This window comes from Schistocerca serialis, chromosome 3 (genome assembly GCF_023864345.2).
Source record: "Schistocerca serialis cubense isolate TAMUIC-IGC-003099 chromosome 3, iqSchSeri2.2, whole genome shotgun sequence".
Classification (NCBI taxonomy): domain Eukaryota; kingdom Metazoa; phylum Arthropoda; class Insecta; order Orthoptera; family Acrididae; genus Schistocerca; species Schistocerca serialis.
The window spans coordinates 578307074-578334723 of NC_064640.1; the positions used below are offsets into that span (position 1 = coordinate 578307074).

At 39.3% G+C, this 27650-nt stretch overlaps 1 protein-coding gene across 4 annotated transcripts in view; it reads right to left on the reverse strand.

Annotated features, from left to right (window-relative positions):
- The window catches only part of LOC126470469 (syntaxin-binding protein 5), a 1027167-nt gene that overhangs the window by 131162 nt on the left and 868355 nt on the right, over window positions 1-27650 (reverse strand). For all 4 annotated transcript variants that reach the window (XR_007586213.1, XM_050098331.1, XM_050098330.1 and 1 more), the window contains exons 16-17: window positions 21686-21808; window positions 2005-2127 (exon numbers count right to left, since the gene is read on the reverse strand). Coding sequence is in view for 3 of the 4 variants with exons in the window: in XM_050098331.1 (XP_049954288.1) it covers window positions 2005-2127; window positions 21686-21808 (246 nt within the window). In the remaining variant the exon portion in view is untranslated. The remainder of the gene's footprint in view (window positions 1-2004; window positions 2128-21685; window positions 21809-27650) is intronic.

The window sequence follows — 27650 nt, forward strand, 5'->3', positions numbered from 1 at the left end:
GTTTTTTATTGTGTCTATCTACCAGTGCTTTCTTGTTTGGTAAGTCACTGCATCTTTTTTATATATATTAATCACTTAGTGAGGCAGACAATTGTTATTGATGAAGTGCCATGCCAAACAGTTCTACTGTTTCTTGAAGGCATCCAGCTGTACTGTCAACCATGCCAACTCAAAAATTCAGGAAAATTTCTGATGCTTGCTGGGCTATCGATCTACCACATTATCAAGTGCCTGATTATAATGGCCTCACTTTATCAACTGTTTGTCAAAGAAGTGCTTTTAACTGTATTTCAGTCTCTCTATGAGCTATACAATAAGCCACATGCATTCAAAACAAACAAATATGTAAAGTTGAGGTTATGGTAATCATTTTCAACAAGCTGTTAATTTCAGTTAGTCAGCAATTTCCTATATACATTAGTAGAACATATGGCTCCTTATGCCTTGTGTATTACATGTGATATTTAATACCATTTGTCATCAGAAACTAATAATGGTTTGTGTGTCAGCAAGCTTTATGTGAACAGAATCTCAGACCTAAATAATATCCACATGCAGCACACAAAAAAAAGGTAAGGTTTCAAAGCGGTACTTTAAATATTTGGAAGTGTAAAATATCACAGTTCACAAAACAAAAAATATAGTATGCTATGACTAAAATATCAATGAGTCACACATGGAATTACTTAAATTGGACAAAGACTGAAGACAGATGCCAACTATCCCACAAATGCCTACTTATTAAATTTCAAGAACCAATATTAACTGACAGATGTAGTAATCTGCAAACATTCCCCAATGTATTGCTCCCATAGAATAAGATTACACTAATTCCACTGTGCATAAAGAGATTTGTGCACTCATTCTTCCTGCGCTCCATATGGGAATGGAATGATTAGAAACTCTGAAACATGATACAATAGAAAATATTTTCTGGCATGTACTTCATAGTGGTTTAAAGAGTATATGTATATGTAAATGTATATAAACAGAGCGTTGTTTAATAGTTGCAGACAACAAATTGTATAAAAATATCAACTATACCAAACAAGGCAGAAATCAATATGGAAAACCAGTGTATATTTTATAATTCTAAATAAATATTTCAAAACAAATGAAGAGGTTGAAATAATTTTCATTTTTCAGATTTCGAAACAAAGGCTGCAATAAAAACTCAATAAACTGGATGACACACAAAATACAGAACATACCTTTCCCAACAGCCTTTACAAATCAAACTTTGTTAACGAACTTAAGAACTTAGTTTAGATAAATCATTCACACTATTAAGAATGAACAATTTTCACCTTTGAACCACTCACATTGCTGGCTGTGTCAACGGGGAATCCTGTATCTAATCCCAGATTGCCATCTTTGTTTTCCTTTATCACTTATTGTTACAAAAGGTAACTTTAAATCTGTGACTTCCTTAGGGGACTACAACTTTCTGGTGGTCCATTAACCACTCTGCAACATGCTGTATCAGTAAGTACTTCAAGCAAATTGAAGTAACGTTACACTAACATTTACGTAAAGGAATGGATGCTTCACGGCTGTTTACATGTATAGAAATAAGGCACAGTATTAGTCTGTATGAATTCAGATATCTGTTTAAATCACATACTCCACCTGGTGCCTGGTGTGGCCAGACAACTTTTTGATCAACAGGTATGAACTGCATCTGATCCTGAACCACAGTTCATGCATAATGTGTGTTAATGTAATTAAACAGCTTCTTAACAGACATCAGCAGGTAAGTTCACATCAGTGATATCTCATCCAATTTCTATATTAAGAATGTGTGTGTGCGTGAGAGAGAGAGAGAGAGAGAGAGAGAGAGAGAGAGAGAGAGAGAGCACATGCGCGAGCACATGTTCTACACACCCAAGCACATGGGCAGATGCATGCACATGTGCATGTTGTTACAGCAAACATTTTACTTTCCAGAACACACACAAAATTTTACACAACATTACAGAACTAATATTTAGTTGTTTTACTTACTTATTTTTTCTCGCCCATCTTTATTCTCGTCGCGCCATGCTTCATATGAATATGGTATAAGTGCACCATTACAGTCCAAAAATGACATCGTTAGAATACATCCCTTAAGCCGAAAAATTGTGCCTGTGTACGGAAATTAGTTTTGTTAAAATTTCAAGAGCTCAGCATTTTTGACATAAATTTTAAAATCCAATGAGCATTGTTTTGCAGATTAAAACAAAAATATATGGCAATTTGTGTAGATATGTACTAATAATAAATCACATAAAATAAGACTGATAAGGATGAATAACACATTTATTTATACTTCCAACATAACTGCCTTTCAGTAGAAGTACATGGTTCTTGGAACAGGTACAGAAAGCATTATGGTTATCTGATTTTTTTTTCCATTTAGTTTACGGCTATGTCACTGGGGTTCAAATTGTGATCCATGAAACATGTCAGTTAAGTTAACTATAAAGCTATCAGATAAATCATTAGAATCTCTCTCTTTCCTGTACAAATTGATAAATTCATATGACCTTGATGGTGACAAATCGTTTGAAGTTCAGATTTTCACATCATCACAATGCTTCAGATTAATGCTGACAAGCCATAAACACTCTCTTAAATACTCTACAAATGTCAGACTTCAGAATGGTTATAAAAGGCACAAGAGAATTAAACTGTTAAGTAATACAGTGACATAAGTTTATTCTCTTGAGTGAGCCTTAAATCCAGAGGGGGCATTCCCAGGTGATGGACTGGGGAATACTTCAGTAGCTCCTGGCTGTAGGTAGGAGGGAAATTAAAATACATAATAGTGAGCTGCTGAATGTTCAGCCAAGTTGTTATTTACATTTCCTGCACAATATTTCAAAATCCGGCCCAGTTTTCTTCAGGTGCTGCAAGTTTTCCTATTACGTGTATTCACTGACTGGGAACTACTATTGGTCTCACCCTGCTATTTATGATCAAGTTTGATTCCTGTCATCAACTGTGCCTTTTGATGCTCTTTTGTTTCACAGAGCATTCACTGATACTCTGTGAAACAAATTCCCTCAGTGTTTTCCAATTCTGATGAAAGTGATGGTTGATGAGATTTCGATAAATTGAGTGCCAGACCCTAAGCATTATTTAAATTGACACCTATGTCCCTGTTTATTAGGTTTTCTGACATCCTTATTTCAATAGATGCCTTCATTATGCTGTCACAGAAACTTACTGTTTACATCACAATACTGGTCTCATCTTACTTCATTTAATGATTATATTTCAGACAGTGCTTGGTGACAGCTGATTTACTTGGTTGTTTAGTCAGGTACATTGCTGATGTTCCTTGCATGTCTCCTTGGCAGTTCTGATAGTCTGCCCAACGTAAGATATGCCACAGTTGCATGGAATGCGTACACAACTGGCTTTTGGAGACCTTGATTATACTTAATTAAGAATACTTTTTATCTTAGTTGAAGGAATGTTTCCATAGTTATCAACTGATCTTTCCGGATAATCATTTTTGGCTTTTCTTACCCAGTCCCAATCTCAACCTCTTTCTCAGGCATACCTGATTTTGACTGCATCATCCATTCAGTACCCATACCTTCAGAACACCTGTCACAGGTGTTTTAACCCTCCAGTGAGTCTCTCCTTCTTTGAAAGTGTTCAAGATCTATGTACTAGAGTCTTTAGCACCATATTTCTTTGTGATGGATGGTGATGGCTCAATGCACAAAACAGATGTCAGAGTGTGTAGATTTTCTATATACACTGTGACCCAGAGATCCATCTGGTCTTCTCTTAACTAACACATAAAGTAAAGGCAGTTGACCCAACTTTTTCAATTTCCATCTTCAACTTCATATTACAATGGATAGAGCTTCAAAGGGAGCAGTGGATGTCTGGAATCAAACTCAGCTATCAATAGTGGTGTGAGACCAACAGTAGCGCACAGTCTGGTGAGAGTCCAGGTAGCAAGTACACAAAATAGCAAAACTCACAGCACCTGAGGAACATAGCTGGGTCGGTCATTGACATATTGTGCAGAAAATGGAAGCAACTTTGTTGAATACCCAGAAGCTTACTATTAATCAGTCACACTGCAAAAGCCTGAGAGATCAAATTGAAATACCTCCTACAGACGAAAAAGGCTGGAGAGAAAACTCTGATAGAAAATCCAGCTATGATAGGCCCAGCATGCTGGCAGTGGATAAAATACATGCTTTCAAACATACGCTAGCAGGGAAGGTGGAAGAAGTGGAGGATTCACTAAATACAAGGAGACTGGATATTTTAGGATTGTCAAAAACTAGGTTGAAGGATAGACGATGCAGGAAGCTGAGTGTATACCGGAATGGGAATGAGGAAGAAGAAAGACATGCAGTGGCAGTGATTATGGGAGGAGGGCTGAAAGAGGAGGTAAAGGGAACGAGTGACAGGATGATGCCAGTCAAAATGAAAGTGAAAGGGAAGGAGGTGGAAATCCTACAAGTACCAGGCGGTTGTAATTAAAGTGCTGCTACTTATGGAGGTCCAGAGTGAGCTGTAACTATTGTGTGGCAGTAAAACTTGGTAGGTATGCTAATGGATTAACGCTGATCTGATTTACGGTGGGAAAAAATTAGTTCCAATTTTGACAGTTCTGTGTGTCTTTCTTTCATTCACAGTGCCAGCTCTCCAGTTGGTCACCAAAGTTGGAACTAATTTGTCGTCCAGGGTAAATCAGTCCTGCATTAATGCAGTAGCATATCTAACAAGTTCCACTGCCATACAATAATTACAGCCCACACTGAACTGCTGTAAGTAGCTGCACTATAATTATAACCATCTGGTATATGTGCCACATGTTGGATGTTTTGCTACAGATGATGACAAATTTGAAGAAGAAATGCAGGGATAACTAACTGGACAGAAGATCATGATAATAGGAGACATAAATACACAAGTGTGCAAGGAAAGAGGAAGATATTACAAAATTTAGGAGTTGAAGGATGATAAAGAATAAACAAGGAAGGATGACAATTGATACAGTTTTGTAAAAGGAATGGACTTGCAGTTGCAACATCAGGTTTAAGAAAAAGGGAAGTCATAAAGTAACATGGCACAAACATGATTTGGCAAATAAATCTATGGTAGACTTCATAATATGTGAGCAGGACACAAATAGAACACAAATATGGAATTATTTACCTTCCAAAGCCCTAGACAGCTATCACTGTCCTAGTAGTGACGGTTAGAGGGATTCAAGTGAAAAAGAGGGCAGGAAGGCAGAAAAGAAGGACAAGAATGTGGACATTGAAAGACAAGAAATGCCAAAAAATAATTTCAGAAATAGTAAAGAGCAGCTTACCAAGGGATGAAATGAAGTTAGCTGAGGAGATGAAATGAAACTTGTCGCCCAACTTGACTAGGAGGGAGGGATCAGTTGGTAGGACACATTCTGAGACATCAAGCGATCACCAGTTTAGTACTGGATGGAAGTGTGGGGGGTAAAATCATAGAGGGAGAACAAGTGATGAACACAGTAAGCAAATTCAGATGGATATAGGTTGCAGAAGTTGTTGGGAGATGAAGAGGCTTGCACAAGATAGAGTATCATCGAGAGCTGCATCAAACCACTCTTCAGACTGAAGACCATAACAACACTGGAGGAGTAATAAGAAAAATTTGAAACAACAACAGTGGAAGCAGCAGAAAAAGCGTGCAGAAGAACCAGTGATAAAAAAGACTGACAGAAACATGCAGGTGAACTGATATACAAGGTTGGTGCAAAAGTTTATAGTGTTTTTGTTGTGCATGTTGATAGTCCAGTTACTATGGGTTTAGTTATCAACTGTCTCTTTTTATTTGTAGTTACTTTCATTTTGTCATTTGGAGATAGGGAGCGGAGCTGTGGGTCCTAGAAAATGAAGTGCCAAGTGGAGAGATCTGAACATTTCTGACATATTCTTCTGTTTGAATTCAACAGAGGGTGACAGCAGTGGAAGCAACCAGAAAATTTGCACTATGTATGAAAATAATGCCATTGGACAGAACACAGCAAGAAAACTGTTTTCTTGTTTTAAGGAGGATGATTTTGACATTATTGATTCTCACTGTTCAAGAAGAACTATCCTTTATTGTTACTGGTGACGGGAAATGGTGCCTTGATATTAACATAAGGAAAAGAAAGGAATGGCTCAGTCCAAATAAAGCTGCAACTCCCCATACAAATACGTGTGCACACAGATAATGTTATGCACCTGGTGAAACAGTGACAGTGTGGTTTACTACAAATTTATTCCCGGTGACAGTTATTGTCAACAACTGAGACATATTGCAGATGCAATCCCAGAACAACAATCAGAAGAATGCATGAAGTGATGCTACTTGAACATAATCATTTTGAACACTCATATGACACAAGACATAAATAGAACTTTATGCTCACCTCTCATCACTTAAAACTGCATGCTCAGACTCCTCAGTATATAGCAATGAAAATTCACAAAACAATAAAAGGGTGTGACATAATGAATATGAAGATAAATATTTTAAAATGCAAGTTACATGATTTTCTAACTAAACGATGCTACTACTCTGTGAAAGATTTCATGAAGTACGAAGTGATACTTTGAGCTGGATCCCTAAAATGTAATAAAAATTTATGATAGTTATAGTAGATGTAAATACTGTAAGTCTGACAAATTTCAAATAAGTAGACACTCCACAAAGTATTATTGTAAGTGTGAAAAAATTTTAAATAAGCAAACTGTAACCTTGACATGTCTCCTGTACATCAGACACATGTTCTGAAATTGTGCACATTATGAGATGAATGAAACACATTACATTACACAATGACTGCTCACATTCTGGTAGAATGACAAAAAATGCTATGCAGGAGTTGGGTTGGGAATCACTTTTGTAACCCATTTATTCACCTGATTTTGCATCCTCAGATTTTCACCTTTTCCACATTCTATTGAACCACCTTCAAGGAACTTCCTATCCAAATGAAAATGCTCTCCAAACTTCGCTTGATGAGTTCTTTGCTTCGAAACGACATTATTTCTACAGTCATGGAATTGAAAAGCTACCGCAGTGTTGGCAGATTGTTGTAAATAATGAAGGAGAATGTGTTATTAGTGATTAAAGCTTCTGTTATGTGTATCTATTGTGTTTATTAAACTTATGGAAAAACTCTATGAACTTCTGCACCAACCCCATAGTGAGGAAGGAAATTGCATAGAAAAAATGCATTCCATATATAGTTTCAACAGAGAACAGAGGAAGAAAAACAGGAATACACTGAGAAGAATGTGGCTAAGAGAGTGGTACCAGAGGAGAATTGGATATGGATGGCAGAGTGGACAAAAATGACAGGAGAGGATGGTGAGATAAATAAGAGAGTTCTCTATGTAATGGTTAAGACTAAGAAGAAACGCATTATGGAATATGTAGGTTGATCAACAGAGAAGCAAAGAAAGTTGATAATGTACAGAAAATGAAGGCAACATGGAAGGAATGATCTGAAAATTTACTAAAACACAATGTAAATATACATGAGGAGGTATATAGATGTCGAGATGGGCCTAAACTGGACTGAAGTAGTGAAAGTGATAAGGTCATAAAAGGAGGGAAAACACCTACACTGGATGAAGAAAATGTCGATGTGGTGAGAGCAGCTGGCACTGCTAGAGTGCAGTGGCTCTATGGGTCATGAGAACAGTAGAGGAAGAAAGGAGGACACCTGAAGACTGGAAAAAGAAAATCTTACAACTAATCTGTAAGAAAGGTTACAGGAAATTACATCAAAATTACATGGGAATTACTTAGATGTGTCAAGCTGCCAAGGTATTTGAGAAGAGCCTGGAAAAGAGAGTATGGAAGATAGTTGGAGGAGGACAGAGAGGAACAAAATGGGTTTAGACCAAGAAGATCAACAGTGGATATAATTTTTAGAGTAAGGCAGCTCCAAGAGACTAAAGGTGTTCCTGTACAATAAGGAGGATTATGACGCCATGAAGAGAAACAAGATCTGGGAACCCCTTCATAAAAGGGGAATTTGAAGGCTGACTATAAGGAGAACAAAGGAAATGTACCAAGGAAGTGAGAGTTATGTAAATGCAGGAGGAGAGGAGACAGACTGATTACTGCAGAAACATGGGCTGAAGCAAGGGAGTGCACTATCCCAACTACTTGTCATCACTGTTTTGGAGGAGATAATGACAGCAGTGGCAGCATGATTAGTAGAAGAAAATGTGAAAGCAATGGTGTTTGTTGATCATTTAATCGTGTGAGGAACTGGAGTAAGAGAGACACACGACAGGCTAAATATATGAGATGCAGTATAGGTCGAAATTTAATGAGAAGAATTGTAAAGTGACAGGAATAAGAAGACAGTAGCAATGGACATAAGTATGAGACGGAAAGTGCTAAAGAAGCTGAAAGTTTCAAGTATGTGGGAAGTGTAACAGAAGACAGTGGCAGGAATTATGACGAGAGTAGTATAAGGGGAAGGCGAGCACATGGATTCTTCTAGAGCGTAAGAAGACTGGTGTGGGGCAAGGATGTACCACTAAAAAGCAAGGAAATGTTATACCATGCATATTATGCTCCAATACTCACTCATGCATCAGAAACATGGGTAATGAAGAAAAGGCAGGTGACCAGGATACAAACTTTTTCAAAGAAGCATGACAGGACTTACTAGAATGGACAGAGTAAGGAATGAGAGACAGAGAGAAACAGTGAAGGAGAAGCCAAAGCAAAGAGACCACAGAAAAGACAACATTAAGATAGTATGGACATGTTGAAAGAATGAGAGTTGTTAGGATACTAAGACACACTCACGAAATGACAATAGGAGGCAAGAGACCTGCAGAAAGACCAAGAGATGCATTGTTAGTGTAAGAGGATGTGGGAAGAAGAGGGGAGAAGACTGGGACAAAGTGGAAAGAGAAACATGGTTGGAGGACAGGAGAGGCTTATGTCCCAAACAGACCCAACAAGGAGTTGGAAACCGTAGAAGAAGAAGAAGAAGAAGAAAAGGATGATGATGATGAAGAAAAGAAGAAGAAGAAGATGATAATGACACAGTTTGTTATGAAAACTGAAAAATGAGTGGACAAAGAACTTTATTTTATAACTTCCCTAACAACTGGAAGCTGTTGGAAATAGTCTTACTTAAGATTCTCAGGGCTTTTGTAAGGGATCTTGGGAACTTCAGGAATCTATCAAAACAGAGTAAACTTCATAATGACTACCACCACCAGGAAGTGCCAAAAACTTCATATGTCTATTTCATTTGGCACACAAGACAGACATATTTTAATCTTGTGAGATACTTAGATAGGAAAAAGTTTCTTTGATGAGTTGTGCTGAAATTACAATGAAATACAATTTGAACAACAAAAAGAATATACTCTATGTGATCAAAGTATCCGAACACCCCCAGAAAAATACGTTTTTCATATTAGGTGCATTGTGCTGCCACCTACTTCCAGTGATTGCATGTCACTTGTGTCATATGTCTGTACGTGAGATTTCCACACTCATAAACATCCTTAGGTCAACTGTTTCTGATGTGATAATGAAGTGGAAACATGAAGGGACACGTAAAGCACAAAAGCATACAGGCTGACCTCATCTGTTGACTAACAGAGACCGCCGACAGTTGAGGAGGGTCATAATGTGTAATTAGCAGACATCTATACAGACTATCACACAGGAATTCCAAACTGCATCAGGATCCATTGCAAGTACTATAACAGTTAGGCAGGAGGTGAGAAAACTTGGATTTCATGGTCAAGCGGCTGCTCATAAGCCACGCATCACACTGGTAAATGCCACTCAATGCCTTGCTTGGTGTAAAGAGAGTAAACATTGGACGATTGAACAGTGGAAAAATGTTGTGTGAAGTGACGAATAATGGTACACAATGTGGTGATCCTATAGCAGGGTGTGGGTATGGCGAGTGCTCGGTGAACGTCATTTGCCAGCATGTGTAGCGCCAATGGTAAAATTCAGAAACAGTGGTGTTATGGTGTGGTCGTGTTTTTCATGGAGGGGGCTTGCACTCCCTTGTTTTCTTGCATGGTACTATCACAGCACATTCCTACAATGACATTCTGCACTGTTCAAGAGAAATTCATGGATGGCAGTTGCATCTTTCAACACAACTGAGTGCTTGTTAATAATGCACAGCCTGTGGCAGAGTGGTTGGATGACAATAACATCTGTATAATGGACTGGCCTGCACAGAGTCCTGACCTGAATCCTGAAGAACACCTTTGGGATGTTTTGGAACGCCAACTTCATGTCAGGCCTCACCGACTGACATCAATACCTCTCCTCAGTGCTGCACTCCATGAAAAATGGAGTGACATTCCCCAAGAAACCGTCCAGCACCTGACTGAACATATGCCTGCGAGAGTGGAAGCTATCATGAAGGCTAATGGTAGGCCAATACCCAACACCATATTGAATTCCAGAATTACTGATGGAGGGCACCACAAACTCTTAATTCATTTTCAGCCAAGTGTCCGGTTACTTCTGATCACTCAGTGTACATGTGATGTCTGTCTTTCATGCCCAAAAGAACAGACACCATTTTGATCCTGCAGCCACTATGAATTGAAACACAATGGAATTAAAAGACATCAGCTGCCAGTGGGTGTTGATTTGTATCAGTGTAGCAGGTTGAAAATTTGTGCTGGACCAGGATTTGAATGCAGGTCTCCTGTTTATCAGGAAGATGTGCTATCCACTATGCCTATTCAGAGACAGTAGTCGCTACAACCACACAGACAGCATGCCTCCCATCAGACCCAAATTCTCAGCTCACACAACTCACTACCAACACATCTGAAAGAACAGACAACACACATGTAACAAAGGTGATGCTGGCCAATGATCCCTTCAGTGCAGGTGCACACCAATTTTGAATTATTGTAGGAATCTGTAAGATGCTGTGAGTAATGAGGCTAATGAACAGGGGCACTATATAACTAGTTTGTGGTATGAATTGAGAATTCAGGTCTCTCAGGAAGTGTGTTAGGATAGTTCATGTGGTTGTGGTGACCACTGAGTACAGTATTCCTATTTACAAGCATATTCAGCGATTCTGTAATTGCCTTATGGCCACTGGTTTGCTGTCCTACACTAACTGAGTCTACATCTACATCCATACTCACAAGCCACCTGACGGTGTGTGGAGTCAAAAAGTTCGGGTGTGTTTGTCACCAGTAGGTCTAAGAAGCTATTTTCATGAGGTGTTTCTCTGGTTAACTGCTCAAGATAACTGTCAGGTAAAGAACTTTAAACAATTTCATATGATCTTCCATCCCTACTATGCATCTCAGTCACTTGAATCTGCCATTCTATAGCTGTTAAGTTAAAATCTCCACCCAAAACTATAACATGACCAAGAAATTTATTCAAAATATTCTCCAAGTTTCACCTCAAATGTTCTGCCACTACTGCTACTGAGGCAGGGGGTTTATAAAGATCCCATGACCCTGTCTGACCCACCCTTAACACTTATCTTTGCCCAAATTATTTCTCATTCTGAATCTGTAACAATATCATTAGATATTATCATGTTTTTTATTGCTATAAACACATCTCCACCACCTGCATCCAACTTATCTCTGAGGTAAACACTGCAATCAGAATTTAGAATTTCATTGCTACTACCTCAAATTTCAGCCAGCTTTCTGTCCTAGTTAGTATGCAGGCACTGTTATAGTTTAGAATTGAGATTAGCACTGGTACCTTTCCTAGATGCTCCAGTAGTTAATTAATACTGTATTTAACATTTTCTTTCTCCAATCGTCTATGACAAATGCTACTCTGTCTGGACTCTTATCTGGTCTGTGGAGCGACTTCTCTAACTTGAAAAACCCACATGTAGACACCATACATACTCTGCTACCTAAGTAGCCACTTCCTGCATGTAGTACCTTCCTGCGTGTAGTACACATCTGATATTTTGTGGGGGTACCCTACAATAATCCACCTGGTAGCAGAGGTCAAGAAATTTGCATCTGATACTGTCACAGAAGCATCTGAGTCTCTGGTTTAGACCTTCCACTCTATTCCAAACCAGAGTGAGTGTTCAGTTCTGGGAATGATGCTGCAAATTGATAGCTCTGTTTCCACTCTGCCAAACCAGCCAGTTGCCTGTAGGAACCAAGGATGGCCTCTGAACACAGGTAGCAGGCATCATTCATACATACATGAGCCACAATTTGCAAACAGGTGCACCCAGCGTGCTCAGTCGCTGCCAGGAGAGTCTCCTCCACACGAGACCCCCCTCAGCATGCAAAGAGTGATGGCCCTCTTTCCCAATCTGTCTGCTATTTGCCTGAAGGGTTTGATCACCTATCTAGCATTGGAGCTCCCAATGACAAACAATCCAATTCTCTGAACTCGACCAGACCTCTCAGGAAGATCAGCCCCAGTCCCAACAGGTGTGACGTGCTGTGCTGGCTCAGATGTACTTTCTGCAGCAGGCAATACTTCAAACTTTTTTGACATAAGGGGACAGCCATGTGGCCAGTACCCATTTTCACCCTTGGCCCAGATGTTCGCGACCCCAACATTGTTCGCCAGCCACTGTCAGGAAACTGTTCACTGGAGAGGATGGGCCAATTGGGAGGTGCAGTGGCATCATGAATTCTAGTTGACACCATAGGCTCCAGAGATGCCAAAGAATTCAGCCCGGGTGCCCCAATGCCACTGCAGCCTAGAGCAGCAGCCTGAAGCCTGCCAGCTGTGGCCAACATAGCTTTCAGCTTTTTACAGACAGTGACCTACTCCCCCGGCACCTGTATGCAACAGGAACAGTACCTATCCATCTTTAATCAATAAACAAGAAACTGAAAACAAACTCTGGTGTTTTTAGATGGCACTGAAGGTGGTATTAATAGAAAAAGTCTCAGAATGAAAAGTTTGAGCTGCTGTATGAACACTGAAGTCAAGTGCATGGCACACAGTTAGATAATTAACCGAGAGTACTAACTGGTTGCTCTACAGTGTGCACCCAGTCTACTTGACTGTGGTGCTGCAAGCTGCATAAATATATACTGCTAAAACTGTGACACACACAATATTTTAAAAAAAGAGACCAAAAGCAAGTTCTGGTATCTTTTAGATGGCACTGAGGATGATGATGATAAACAAAGTCACAAAATAAAAAGCACAAGCTGCTATACGAACACTAGCTCACTGAAGTCGAGTATGTCAGCGGCCTATGCTGCATAACATTGCTTATGTTGTTTAACACATTGATTAAATTTGAGCCTAGCTGCACCAACGTGAGTTTGGTGACCATAATAGTCAGTCAGCAAACCACAAATATCAGGAAAAGTAAAATTACTTGGATCATACAGTGGGCGTAATTTTTGCCCCACTTCATTTATTGCTGGAAGACAGTGAGAGAGCATGACATAAATCAACCTCCAGACCCTTATTTGCCTTGTAAAAACAAGAAAATAGTGGAAGATGAGGCGAGTAAAATGTAGCTTCTGTCTATTGTTGGTTTTGCAGCATCTATAACAGCAATGTCTGCAGTTGCCGTTGGGATTCCCACTGTTTTTCTTGCTGCTGCTGTTGCTACTTCTGTGGCTGCCACTGGATGTCCCACTGTTTTTGCTGCAGTAGTTGAAACTGCTGCTGCCACAGCTTTAAAAACTTGGGACTCATGCTTCACTGGAATAATAGTTGCATGCCGAGAAAGTTCTCATCACCACTTTTATATCATACTCTCTATAGGCAGAACACAGTTTATGACAACTTGCATTGGTGACAATGTAAGAGACTAGTGTAACAAAACAGGCAGGTCCAGAGGTAAATGACAGTACAGTTTGTGAAGTTAACAGATACCAAAACGGAATTCAGAAAGTAGAAAATTCATCTTAAGTGTATACAACAATCAAGGGAGTAATCGAAATCACAATCATGAATCAGGCCAGGTCAAGACTCCACTATTCAATGACACATAATTGAAGGCTTTGGAGATTAGTGAGAGACCAACTAGTAATAACCGGGCCACAGTATTTCATGGTAAACACTCATCAGAATGAGGAGCCACCTCATATGCTTGGTGGCTACTTGGTCTAGGCAGGGAATTTGAATCACCACTACATACTAAATATATACAAGGGATTCTTCAGCAAGGGCAAATTTCACCTGCTGCAGTACCTTAAAGACTGCGTGTAACAATGTTTCAGTACAATAGATTCATTAGATAAACTGATCTGCCTTAGGAAAAATTACACACACAGAATTGTTAAAATCTATCATTGAATATTCCAAAATAATACTTTTGACCATTTAAGCTGTCATAAAATGTGTGTTTAAAACATAACTTCGAGTACAGTTCATTCTGTATCTCAGTAAATCAAAAATAAAGCTGGGCTTTGCCAGTCAGATGAGTTATATTTTCAATTTCAACTTTAAGTTGTGATTGTGTTTTATCCCACATGAAGAGTCACTAGATCATGCTTCATTCAAAGACTGAATGGCCTCACTGTTCATAAACTATTTACGAAAATTTATTTCGTGTGAGGGTGAACAATGGCGTGTAATCCCTGTGATTCTCGGGCAGACAAGAACCTATACACCTGATGTGATACCTCATCACAAGGAGGCTTTGTTTTGGGATGGTTTTGTATGCATTTCTTGTCAGCCTCATCAGCTCTTGGAGGATGGTATCAATCACATTCAGATATTGTCTTCTTTCTAAAACACAATATACCCATAGTTGGTCTATAAAACTGTAAGACACACGTCCTGTCTGGTCCACACAAAAGTGTCTGGTGTCTTGAAGGAGTCTGCCTTCAGATTTCCCCAAGAAAGGAAACCATGATAGCTTAGAATCAAATATGGGCTATGATGCTTGACATGAAAGCTTAGGAAAAAAAAATATCCCCCCTTCTCCCCCATTAAAAAATTTACACACCCACACACACACACACACACACACACACACGAGAGAGAGAGAGAGAGAGAGAGAGAGAGAGAGAGAGAGAGAGAGAGAGAGAGAGAGAGAGAGAGACCATTAAGTCCTGGCTACTCCTCCAACATCCAACAGTCTAACTACCATTTGTCACTGTCAAGTTGTTGGCACAAAGCAAAACAGAAAATTATAAAGTCAAGAAAAAGGAGAACTATATTGGACTCACTGCCATGGATATTATACTAATGACAGCAACTGTTTTTGTATGGAATCCATTTCTCCTGCTCTCTTATGTCAGACCTAACTTAATCAACTCTAATCTAGGAACTGTCAAGATAGGATGGATCCAAAATTGAAAAGTACTCACTGGAATTGATTTTATCAGAAACTCTACCCTATTGGAGGTGTAAACAGATGATGATATGTGTAATGTGTAATGTGTAATGTTGCCACATGCCTGATGAGGTACCGGTGGTTGAAACATGGCTAATACCACAGGCCAGTCACATGGGCAAATATAAGCCTCCCCAGTGAGACACGTGCACCTCCCTCCAATATTTCAACAAAGGCTTAATCAGTCTTATATGAAACAACTAAATATTATATGTGGGGATAGGAAATCATGGGAACAACTGAAATAGTGCATCACTTCAGTGCAATTTGCATTTATTCTAACACCTGGTAACAGACCAAGAAAATGTCGCATGTTACACTTGACAGATAATAGCACTAGAACAATAATAAACACCTGAGTCAGTTTTCTGCACTTTAGTTAAAGTTCAACAGGCAAACACAATTTAAGTTTTCAGATAAATATAAATATGCACATAGGCACATTAAAGAACTGGTTATGAAACAGTCACTTATAACATCAAGGCAGGACACTCCATTTAAAGGGAAAATAATTAGCAAATTTACACATTGACTAGAACATTAAGGTGAATAACAGGAAAGTGCACCTTCCACAATGCCTTACGGCGACAGTTAACCTCCAATAAGTTCGTTTCTTTACAATATGACATTAAGTACAGACATTTAGATTCCACAATTAAAACTGGTGGAAAAACACTAAATTGGAAACTGAAAAATCTATACTCAAAGGAGCCGCACTCCATCAAAACACTCCAAAAAAGGCAACTTAATGGCTACCTAGAGTAACAAAATTAAGAATAGCATGCTTATATATTGACTAGAATAAAGGAATAAATAACACACACACGGCTTCTGATGTCCAACAAATTGTGTTGGGCTATTGAGCACTGATTAAGTTAGCCACAACATATGCTAACCAGGTTAGTGGCGTATTTAAAGACAAGCATTGAGCAAGAACCCTGGTCAGAAGGTAATGGAACCAGTACTAATTTACAACTAACTACATTATTGAAATGAACTGATAACAGGTTGACCCTTACTGTTATGGCATATGATGGACAGTCAATAGACTGAACACTCAGCTGAAACCCAAGTATAATGCTGAGGGGCGAAACACCCAGCCCAAAGCATTGTTAGGGCTGACACCTAGTTTGCGAACAAAACAGCCATGAAACAAGAAGATGATGTTGCAGCTTGCAGTACAAATGCCAGAGCCCCAATACAGCTTTAACCCAAGGCAGGACTAAAGCACACTAGTTTCTCACTCAATTAAAGTTTCCAAAACAATCAAAACTAGCAGGATTCCCTTACATGGCAGGTGTGCCAGCACTTCTGTTCATACCCCAGAATCAACTAGCGCAACATAAATCATTGACACATTTCAGATAATATTTTAAAACAACATACTTAAATACCTTTGTTTACCACACACCTTAATTAGTTAACAGATTAGGACCTGTCATTGATGTCATGCAAATGAGGTAGCAAGTTAAGGTCTACAATTCTACTTTGCCATTTAACATGCATCATGAGACGAGAAAAGAAAGAACCCAGCTAATTAATTGAAAGTCACTACTTGGATTCAGAATTTGATGATGTGCTTAAAATCAACAGACAAAGATGAGAGTCAAGTTTACACTTACAAGAAGCACATGCAGAACATGAGCATAAGGTGAACATTAAATAAACTGCTCCTTGTTGAATGATTTACACACCGATGAAACAAATAATCTTCTCCGAATTACTGCAGATGCCGGAATCCCCGGTGGCTTGCAAATGATGCAAATAATGGTCAAAACGTCTTACTTTAAGTCCAATGACATCCGTGGGATAGGAGTTTCAATGGACAACCAGGCCCTTGGATCCACCTGTGACCAAGACAGCAACATTGGTTGCTATCATGGCTTTAATGATGAATCACACCTGACATGAGTCGTGCCAAACCATCAACAAAACGGCATGGCCTCCAGTACGCTCCAAGAAGTCTGCAATCAGAATTCCTTCTCCTGACCAACGCTCTCCCACAAACACGGCAGGCAGCCAGCCACAGCAATGCCACAGTGCCCTCTGGCTAGGCTGAGAAAACAGCAGAGCGCGAAGTGGGAATTTCAAAAGGAACGCGCTACAGACAAAGAAGAAACGCACAGAACCAACCGTGACATTTCATCACGGTTCACCTAGCATTGGTCTCTGCTTCAGTTAGCTGCTACAAATTATTAACTTGTGGTTTCCATCACCACTAACCCAGACAGAACTTTGATTATGGATACATGTTTACTGGGTATGTAGTGCTACGGCATCTCTGTGTGATTCACATCTTTAATGGATCCTGAAATGTGGCTGGTTGGATTGGCCTCCCAAGCTATCTGATGCAGATCCACCTGGCCTTTGCTTTTTTGTTTTTCATTACTGGCATCAACTTTAGGTTTGAAGGATGATGAACAATGCTGGGTGATGTCACCTTCACTGCAATGTTGGGTTCTTCAGCTCATGCATCAATCTCACTAAGAGATTCCCAAGATGAAGCAATGTGCACACTGCTATGTCTACTGGTCTTGTATGGATGACAATGTTGCACAGATGGTGCAACAGTGTGCTATTTTCAAGGTACACAAAATGGCCCTACTCTAGTCATTCTTGCTGTGGTCTGTGCCGAAACAGTTGTGGAACCAAGTTTGCGCTGACTTTGCAGGCCCATTGTTGGGGTCCAGGTGGTTAATCACTGAGGACTCTTCCTCTAGCTTCCTGTACATTGCCCAGGCAAATTACAATGGTAGCCACGGCGGGAGCCTCGGAAACAATCTTTGCAACAGAGTGTGCACCCATGCACTGGAGCCCATCAATGGTCTCCATTTCACAGCAGCCAATTTCAGAATGTTTTGGACACACAGTGGCATTATTCATTTTACTACGTCCCCTCTCTACCCAGCCTCAAATGGGCTAAAATAATTTGTTTGCACTTTCAAAGTACAAATCCTCAATGCCTTAGGGTCTGCTAAATCAGCTTCAGCACTAAGCTCCTTCCTAGCTTCTTAAGTGTCCACACCCATCAGTGTTTGGAGCCCTCAGAGGACACTTCTAGATCACCCGTGCCTGCTGCTGGAAAATGAAGCTGATGCAGCCACACCATTGCTTGTGGGGGCCTTGATGTGGACTTGCACATTTGTGTAGAATCCAGGGTGGATCAATGGGTCTGTGGCAGAACAGCAGGTGGGACAGGTGGTTTTGGTGGCTGCAACATGTGGTATTCAGTGCCGATAATGCAACCAACTTTGGTCAGCAACCTCCCACATTGAGAAATCCTCCACCACCACCACCAGCACCACCACCACCACCACCACCACCACCACCACCAGCACCACCATCGCAGGCACATCATAGCTCTCTCCATTCCATGGGCTTGGAGTATGGCCACCTCGTCTGTTCTTCTTACAACATGTGGGATGTGCCCAAAGAGGCTGATCTGGCTTCACCATCAGTAGAATCAAAAAATATGTTGCATTCCACAGGGATGCTTTCACTTCCAGAAATCTTTAGGAAAATGCAAGAAGCTCCGGATCCACCAATGGTGTCACTGGTGGCCCCAGACATCTCTAAGGATGCCTTCCACAGTGGTGTCAACCAGTTCCCAGACACTTCAGACATGTCACCCTACCACACACTGGCCAGGCAGGTACTGGAACCTAAGTTCTGTTTCAAAAGGGGAGAAATTCAATAACACAGCCAGACATACAAATGGAAGATACAGACATACTGACACATTTAATGCTGCGCACATCCAGCAAGTACACCTGTAAGATGGAACACAGCCACTATCGCAAGCCAGTCATGAGAGCTCTTGACAGGCAAATGTAAGGCCACCCTATGTAGGTCTCTTCCTCACTATGCTGTTCTTTGACTTGTATCTACCTGTGATCTCTCAATGCTGTGTGATTGTTTACATTGTGTATGGCGCTATGAATTATGATCTTGTCATTTACACCACCGGTAGTGTATATGGAATTTTGATGATGTGTTTATTGGCTATGTATTGCTTGGACCTGATACAACCAATCTGAAATCACCTCATATTAATTTGTATTGTGATTCAGATAAATACTTCACCAAGAACTATTGCTGTTTGGTTCAGAGACTAATAGACAATTTCACATTATTGTTAGAAAAGTTATTTGTCTTAGTGGAACGCAGTTGGTCCTAAGGTAAGGTTAAAACACTTTTTATTGACCTGGTTCTACAGGAGTTGTAAAGCAAAATTAGAGGACTATGACAGATAATCACCATGAAACAATGCATAGCAGAGTGTGACTGTCAATGTTGAGTATGCACAAATGTTAATACATCATTAGATTCTCTACAGTGCTTCAAATACACCAAACAGATTATGAGCCTCATAACAGACTGTGGGTACTGAAGTCTCCCTGTAGAAGAAAAGTGCAGGAGAGCTATGTGCACCATGAGACCTTCATCGCCACAAAGCCTCCTGTAGCAGAAAGTATAGCAAGTATAACATCATCCTCTACATTGTGGAACTTCAACAAACATTAAGTTAAAATGTATTTGTGAAGTAACTGAATACTGAAACTCAAAGCAAGAAGTTGACAACCACAAAGATGCTATAAGCCAGCACAGTGTCAAAGACAGGGTCAATTGAAACGGGCCTCATCCCATGTCCCTCCAAGTTCCCAGGTGCCATTGCCATGTGGCCTCATTATAACAACAGACACATCAGACAAGTAGTTCTAGTGTATTGTCAATTGACCTCACTATGGTATTGTGTATCTGATGCTATAGGGTGTGTAAAGTGTTACTAATCCGTTACCACTACTTACTCAGCTTCAGAGTAAAGTTGTCAGGCTGACAAGTGTTTAGGTTCTTGTTGTGCACCAATACACAGTTCTTGGAGGTGTTCACTGTACTACTGTACACTACAGTACTGTCTTCAAAGTATTCATTATTACTGAATCTGAACAGTATATCTACTCTTCCATAGCAGCTGAGTGGACTTGCCAGATCACCAGTACTGCATAGCACAGTTGTTACTTGGATGCTATATTCTAGAAACAATTTGGCAACAGAAGTATCAAAGAAAACCACACACTATTCTAAACTGCCATCCCTGGAGCAATTAATGAAAGCTAAGTTGTGCCTTTATTAATAAAGTGTTTGTGCTTTACTTGTTTATTCTGATTTCTTTCCTTTTGTTGCACATAATAATATTTTCTATAAACAAAACATAGAAATCTTCCTCATGCCAGCAATTTCAGTTTTAATAGATGTGTCCATAACTCAACGTTGAATTTCAGAACACAGTATGTGTTTTGACACCTTAATTTCTTGAAATTATGTCTCCTCCATGTATGCAGAACACTCCCTACTAAAAAGAAAAAAGAGTTAACAGTGATGTCAGGAGATTAATGCACTATTCCCAGCTTGCGAATAGCCCATCCACTGGTTGCCTTTTTCTGAAGTTCCCCCATCTGATTTGTACAAACTGTTTTTAATGGATAAAAAACAGCTATATTTAATTATTATTAATTAGTATCATTATAAATAATTTTATAAATGTCTACAGAAAACTAAAAAAGAAAGGAAAGACATCCACAGTGGCTACATGCTTACTTTTAGTTACAAACCTCAGTGTGTGTGTGTGTGTGTGTGTGTGTGTGGGGGGGGGGGGGGGGGATATGTTATTTGCAATAACCTCTTGTTTGTTTGTTGTTGTTGTTGTTGTTGTTGTTGTGGTGGTGGTGGTGGTGGTGGTGGCAGTGACCTTGAGTCTGACGACAGGGTTTGATGCATCTCTCCACTATACTCTGTCCTGTACAAGCTGCTTCATCTCTGCACTGCACATCTACTGCAACTAACATCAACTTGAATTGACCTCCTGTAGTGCCCCCCTCTACAATTTTTACCCCCTCAATTCCCTCCATTATGAACATTATTAGCCTTTGATGCCTAAGGATGTGTCCTAACAGTTGATCCTTCTTTTCTTTTAATCAAGTTATTCCACAAATTTCTTTGAGTTTCAGCTTTGCAGTTTTACTTCCATGAGGACATACTAAAGACATGAAAGCTTATCAATAATACACTTAACATAAGAAAATACTGACGAGACCTGCAGAGGGAGTTTGCAATGTAACTCGATAAGGACTGTATTTTTTTAACTGCCTTTAAAAGCAAACTTTTTCATCACTCTTAACAAAACAGTTTAGCACATAAAAACAGAGACTTTTATTTTTAATTGGAATAGACTACTATCTGCATGGTGCTGATGTTTAACATAATAAAACAAGTAACCTTAAAATACAGCTTCAAAGTTTGCAAGTGTTAAATTAAATAAACATCATTAACTACATGGTTAACACACAATTACAGAAGAATACTAACCGCAAGGGCTGACAATAACAGGCTGTGTAAGTCTTGTCTCTCCTGCAGGTGGAAGATTAATTGTTATAGTCAGAACAGATCCTAGACTTGTGCCAACCCATAGTGTGGGAGACGTCGTCGGATCTGTACAGAGAAAAAGAGGAAACATACTGTTTACGTGCAGATATAATATTGTTACTTTATACAAACATAACACTTGCAAATAAATAAATAAAAATAAAAAAATAAATCTACTATTTCTGGCATTGAATCACTCAGGTCTGGGAATTAAGTTTGTGTATTTAAAATCAACATCAGAAAAGATGTAGCAGTAGCTCAGTTTGACAAAGACAGTGAATAAAAAATTGAACACAGAATTTCTGAACGAAGCAACCCCATATTCATGAACTGTTTGTAGCAAAACTACAGGAAACTTAATTTAGGATAACAAAATTGAGATATGAACACTTTCTTGGTTTGGTTTAATGACTATCTGTGGGACCTATAATAAAAGGCTCATGTGAAAGCAGACATGAAGCATTTGCCAGATTCACAAGAAAGGAACTGAGAATAAACTGTCTAGAATACTTAACATGTATTTCTTTCATTTATTACATTAGTGACATGCCTTGGTTTCTGCTTTTATCAGATCCTGTAGTTAAGATCAATGTGAATGAAGTGTTGTACCGGTACATACATTACTAGTTAACAAATGTAAAAATTTAACCACCATAACCTAAAACTCATGGAACAAAGTTCAGTGTCAGTTGCAATACAATCTGTGCTTAAGCATGGCACCAACTGCATAGCATACATCAGTGCCCTACTGCTCCCACAGTATGAAAGTGTACCCATTTTGTAAACTAACTGTAGCTTCAAGAAAGCTAATATCATCATAGATTTTGAAACCAGAGATCGCCTTGGAAAATATGTTGCATCATGAATTAGAGGAAAAACATAACAAATATGGTGGCTCTAGAGTCCACTAAATAATCTGTAATGATAGTGATAAATTTCATATAAGGTAAAACAGGAGGAAGTTCAGGGCAAGTTTTAGAAATAATTTCTTTGGAGGGAGCACTGACACATTAACAGGGCACTTTAAAACACAAAAGCACAGATTGAGTCAGACAAGTGAAAGCATGGCAGTGTCCTACAGAGCACTAAAACTATATAACTTAAACATACTAGAGGAAATTGAAGTTTTTACACATAAAAACAGTAATCCTGAGATAATGTTAAAGGAAGAGAGAGATTTTAGTCCTCACTGGAGTTTCTTAAAATTTATCAAAAACTGCTGGTGGTGTGTTCTCCGTCTATCAGCTGGGCTATCCCTTATGTTAGCAGAGCCAGTTGGGCTGCACAGTAAGCACCACTCCTCTGAGACCAAGGACTCGTCTTAACCACAAAATTCTAATTTATTAGTCTAGTTGTTTTAGGCATTTAATCTAAATCACAGCATCATGTTAAAATGTGTATAAAACTAAAGTTTTGCAAAGGTAAATGATAGCTGATTATAAAGCCAACCTGATGAGTAAAGATAAAGTCCACATGTATCTATTGCTGCCACTTCAAATGCAATTCCAACCATCTCTCTACTAGCTCTTCTATTTCTATAAAAGTTTCAGTAAAGTTAGCAGTTGATGCCCCACTTTAGCATAGGTTTGAGACATGTCACAAATTTAATAAATTCTAACAACAACATTAAGTGATGCAGACAGTATTATTCACAAAATATAAGTATAAATGGCAGCTACAGTGCTAGCTGTGTGAGGGAAGTTGGAGAAGAAGCAGGAGTATGAACCTCAAAAGTGACAAAAAGAGATGACATAAATTTAAAAAATGAGATGAAAGAAAGAAGAACAAGGAAAGGTATAAAATACATCCAAAACATAACTTCACTTCTTAAATTACAGTCAAAAATTTGTTGTTACCAGTATTATTAATTCCAAAGAAGTAAGACAACTAAGAAGAGTCTCGATATCTGTCATATCAATCACAAAAAGTTACTTTTCACTATCCTAATGAGAATATTGGAGACACACTGATAGAACACAAAAGCTGATGCCTGAATCACATGTCAGTGTCATGAATCTTCTAGTTCTAGTCAATGAGTAGAGTCTCAAACACTTATTCATACTGTACATATACTTTATCAAACTGAGCAGTGGTTTTATGGAGACCTCCCCTTCCCCTAGCCCTTTCCACCCATCTGTCTTCATGATACTAATTGATAATTACAAAAGATACTCCCTAATGTGAATACATGAGAAAAGGGTATATGTTTACCCAAGATGGATTGCATCCTGCACTTCATCAGCTTATCCACATGCTCAAGATTTGTCTCCCTATGACAACATGAGAACTGGCGTTTAGTTCCTTTGTTGAAATTTATTCTTTCTCCCTTTATACACCTTACCACAATATATTTGAAGATATTAATATAAATATAGCCACCTTTAACATATAACAGAAATGCAACTAGTTTGCATATACTTGGACAAACAATGTAGGCCAAATCAAGCCTTACACACTAAGGGGTTCAGTTCTCACCAAAGAAAATATCAACTTGTCATCGCAAAATAATTTTCTCTACTTCTGGTGTTAATCAAATATGTCAAAAGCGTATTTTGAGTGCCAAACAAAAAGAATGCCTTGTGAAGAAGTTCTCAATCATAAAAATTTGACAATTTATTATGCCTTTGATGTGAAGATAACCAGCTACTTTTAATATGGCTACAGCGTGAAACTTACAAATGGACATCCCATGATGTGCAAAACGAAATTTTGGTCATTTTAAATCATACACTTCTTAGAAAATTATTGGAGGATATCAAGAGTGCGGAGTATTTTGCAATAATAGCAGACGAAACAACAGACATAGCCACCAAAGAGCAATTTAGTATCTGTATAAGATCTGTTGATGCTTTGCTAGAGATAGGAGAAAGGGCTACACTCAATACAAAGTACCACAGCTAAGGCTCTGTTTGATATTATTACTGACATTTTGAGACAATTTGATTTGCCTACATCTCATTGCAGGGGCCAATGCTTTGATGGTTCAGCTAACATGGCCAGATTATATAATGGTGTCCAGGCAAGGTTTATGGTAATGGAGAAGAGAGCTATGTTTGTGCACTGCCTTGCACACTGTTCAAATCTAACACTAAAAGACACTGTTAAAGCAGTTCCAGAATGTCAAAATGCATTAAATGTTATGAAGGACTCAATACATTTTGTGAGAGATTCACCTAAAAGGTTAGATCTTTTTGCTCACCTGAAGGCAGATGCCTCTACAAATTTGAAACCACTCTGTCCTACAAGGTGGGCCGTAAGATACTTGGCAATGTCTTCAGTTTTGTCCAACTATACAGAACTTCAGGAATTTTTTCTAAATGTTTGAAGAAATGACAATTCAGACACTGGGGCCAAACCAAACGGCTTTTTGATTAATATGCAGAAATATGATTTTTTTTTCATGTCATCACTTGTGGTAAAACTCTTTGGTCACATTGATACCATAAACATAGCACTACAGAGGAAATCCCTACACTTAGAGGAGGCCAATAAGATGATTTCCACTCTTGTAACTTCTATTAAATTTATGAGAAACAATTTTCAATCATTCTGGGGTGAAGTAACTTCAAAATGTCAAGATATGGATGTTTATTCCCCAAAATTACCCCGTAGAAGAAAAGTCCCTAAGAAATACGATGACTCCATCAATTCATCTATAGATACATTCAGAGAAGTATGTGACAGATATAGAAGATTGTATTATGAAACAATGGATACATCCATCAGCTTCTTGGAATCACGGTTCAAAACTCAATAATTATGTTTGTAAATCAAAGTGAACAATTTCTTCTTGGTGATAACAAACATTCATTTGATATTTTATCTTTCTATGAATCAGATATAGACAAAGAATGCTCGCTTCTCCACCGAAACATGTTTCATGAGATTATACAATGTAGTGATTCTGTGAATATTAGTTCGTTGGATGACATAGTGAAATACGTGAAATTCATACATGTAGTGATGACAATCCCAGTAACGTCCTGCACCGCTGAGCAATCGTTTTCTTGTCTGTGGGGGGTGAAAACGTATCTTCGTTCTATAATGAGGCAGGATCGTCTTAATGTCATTGCCCTTCTCAACGCCCATAGAGATGAATCAATGAAACTCGACCTTGATGCCATATGTGACAAGTTCAGATACAGGAATGATCTGAGGAGGAGTACATTTGCCATCAAAAATTAAGGTATGTTTCTTCAACTTTATTTATGTATTTGTTTTGTACCACTACTGACCTATACTCCGACTAAAATGACACTGTGATTGATGTTTCAGCAAGTGGAGGGGTAGGGGCTAGTCGCCAGCCAATTGTAGTTTGCACGAGTTTCAGATGTTTGCATTTTTCATTATCCTCACAATCTTTTTTTGTTTCTTGAAAGTTGTTATGCTGTGAGGGGAATTTCCTAAGAATATGATTTCATAACTCAAAAGGGAAAGTACGCGTGCATAATACACCTCTCTCCTTCAGCACTTGTGTTGTTTCATATAATTCTCATTGCATAGGTCATTTTAGATAGCTTAAAATTTAAGAATGTGATGTGGGAATTCCATTTCAGATTGTCTTGTAAGTAAACAAAGCAATTTTGTTTCAGTGACACAAAATTATTTGGTTTTCCAAAGAAATATTTGGTTTTAATCGATTTTTAATTTTGCTGTGTGTGGAATTGTATAGTGGTGATTTTTTTTTTTCTTTTTTCCTCTTTTAAGGGTTAATCAGTAGCTTATTCCTCACAAACCACGCTAAAATCTTTACATTTGTGACTAGCCTACGAGCCTTTCTATTTCCACCTTCAATCAATACACTGGTGTCATCTGCAAATAGGACTGGTTTGGAGTGTCGAACGTGTAAATGGAAATGTGAAGTTATCTGTCAAATGTAGTACCTAATAAAATTATTCTTGCCCCCCAAAATGTATTTTCAAGTCGGCGCCTCTGATGTAAATACTGTTGGATTAAAGGAGACCACTCACTGAAAACCAGAAGCACTGAGTTGTCAATAGGCACATGCAAAAGAAAGGAAAAAATTTGCAAGCTTTTAGAGTTATCCTTTGACGAGTCAGAGTAAAAACACCCACACACCCACACCCACACCCACGCACACGTACCCGCACCCGCACCCACGCACCCGCACCCGCGCGCGCGCGCGCTTGCCTATGCCCCTACATTGACATTGTGCATTGTGGCTGGGGACGGGGGGGACGGTAGCAGCTCTGAGGGAGGCAGTCAGTTTGCCAGCCAGGAATGCAGGGAGGGGGGGGATGGATGGCAGATATATGTTCTGACACAACTGTAGCAGCCAGTGGGAAGTGGCAGATACTGAAGTAGATATGAATTGGAAGGAGGGGGGGAGGGGGGGGGGGGGTGACCGTATGGAAGAAGAGGAAACTGCTGGGTGGAGCATGCAGGGACAGTGGATTACCTGAGATTAGGGTCAGGATGATTACAGGACTGGATAATGTGCTGTAAGGATAGCTCTCATCTGTGTAATTCTGAGAAACTGCTGGTGGAGGGAAGGATCCAGACAGGTTGGGGGTTGTGAAGCAGCCACTGAAACTGCACAAGTTGTCCTCAGTTGCATGTTGTGCCACCAGGTGGTCAACTTTCATCTTCACAACTGTTTGGTGGTCGCCATGCATCCTAGTGGACAACTGATTGGTAGTCATACCAACATAAAAGGCTGTGCACTGTTTGCAGCACAGTTGGTACATGACGTCTGCTTTCACAGGTGGCCCAGCTCCTGACGGGTAGGATAAGCCTGTGACAGGACTGGAAAAGGAGGTGCCGAGTGGCTGGATTGGGTTGGGTTGGTCTTGCACCTTGGTCTGCCAAGACACCTTACCCACATTCCTTCACAATCTAACACATTTTCTCCCAACCGCTTCACCTGGTCCTTCTCTACCTAACACCC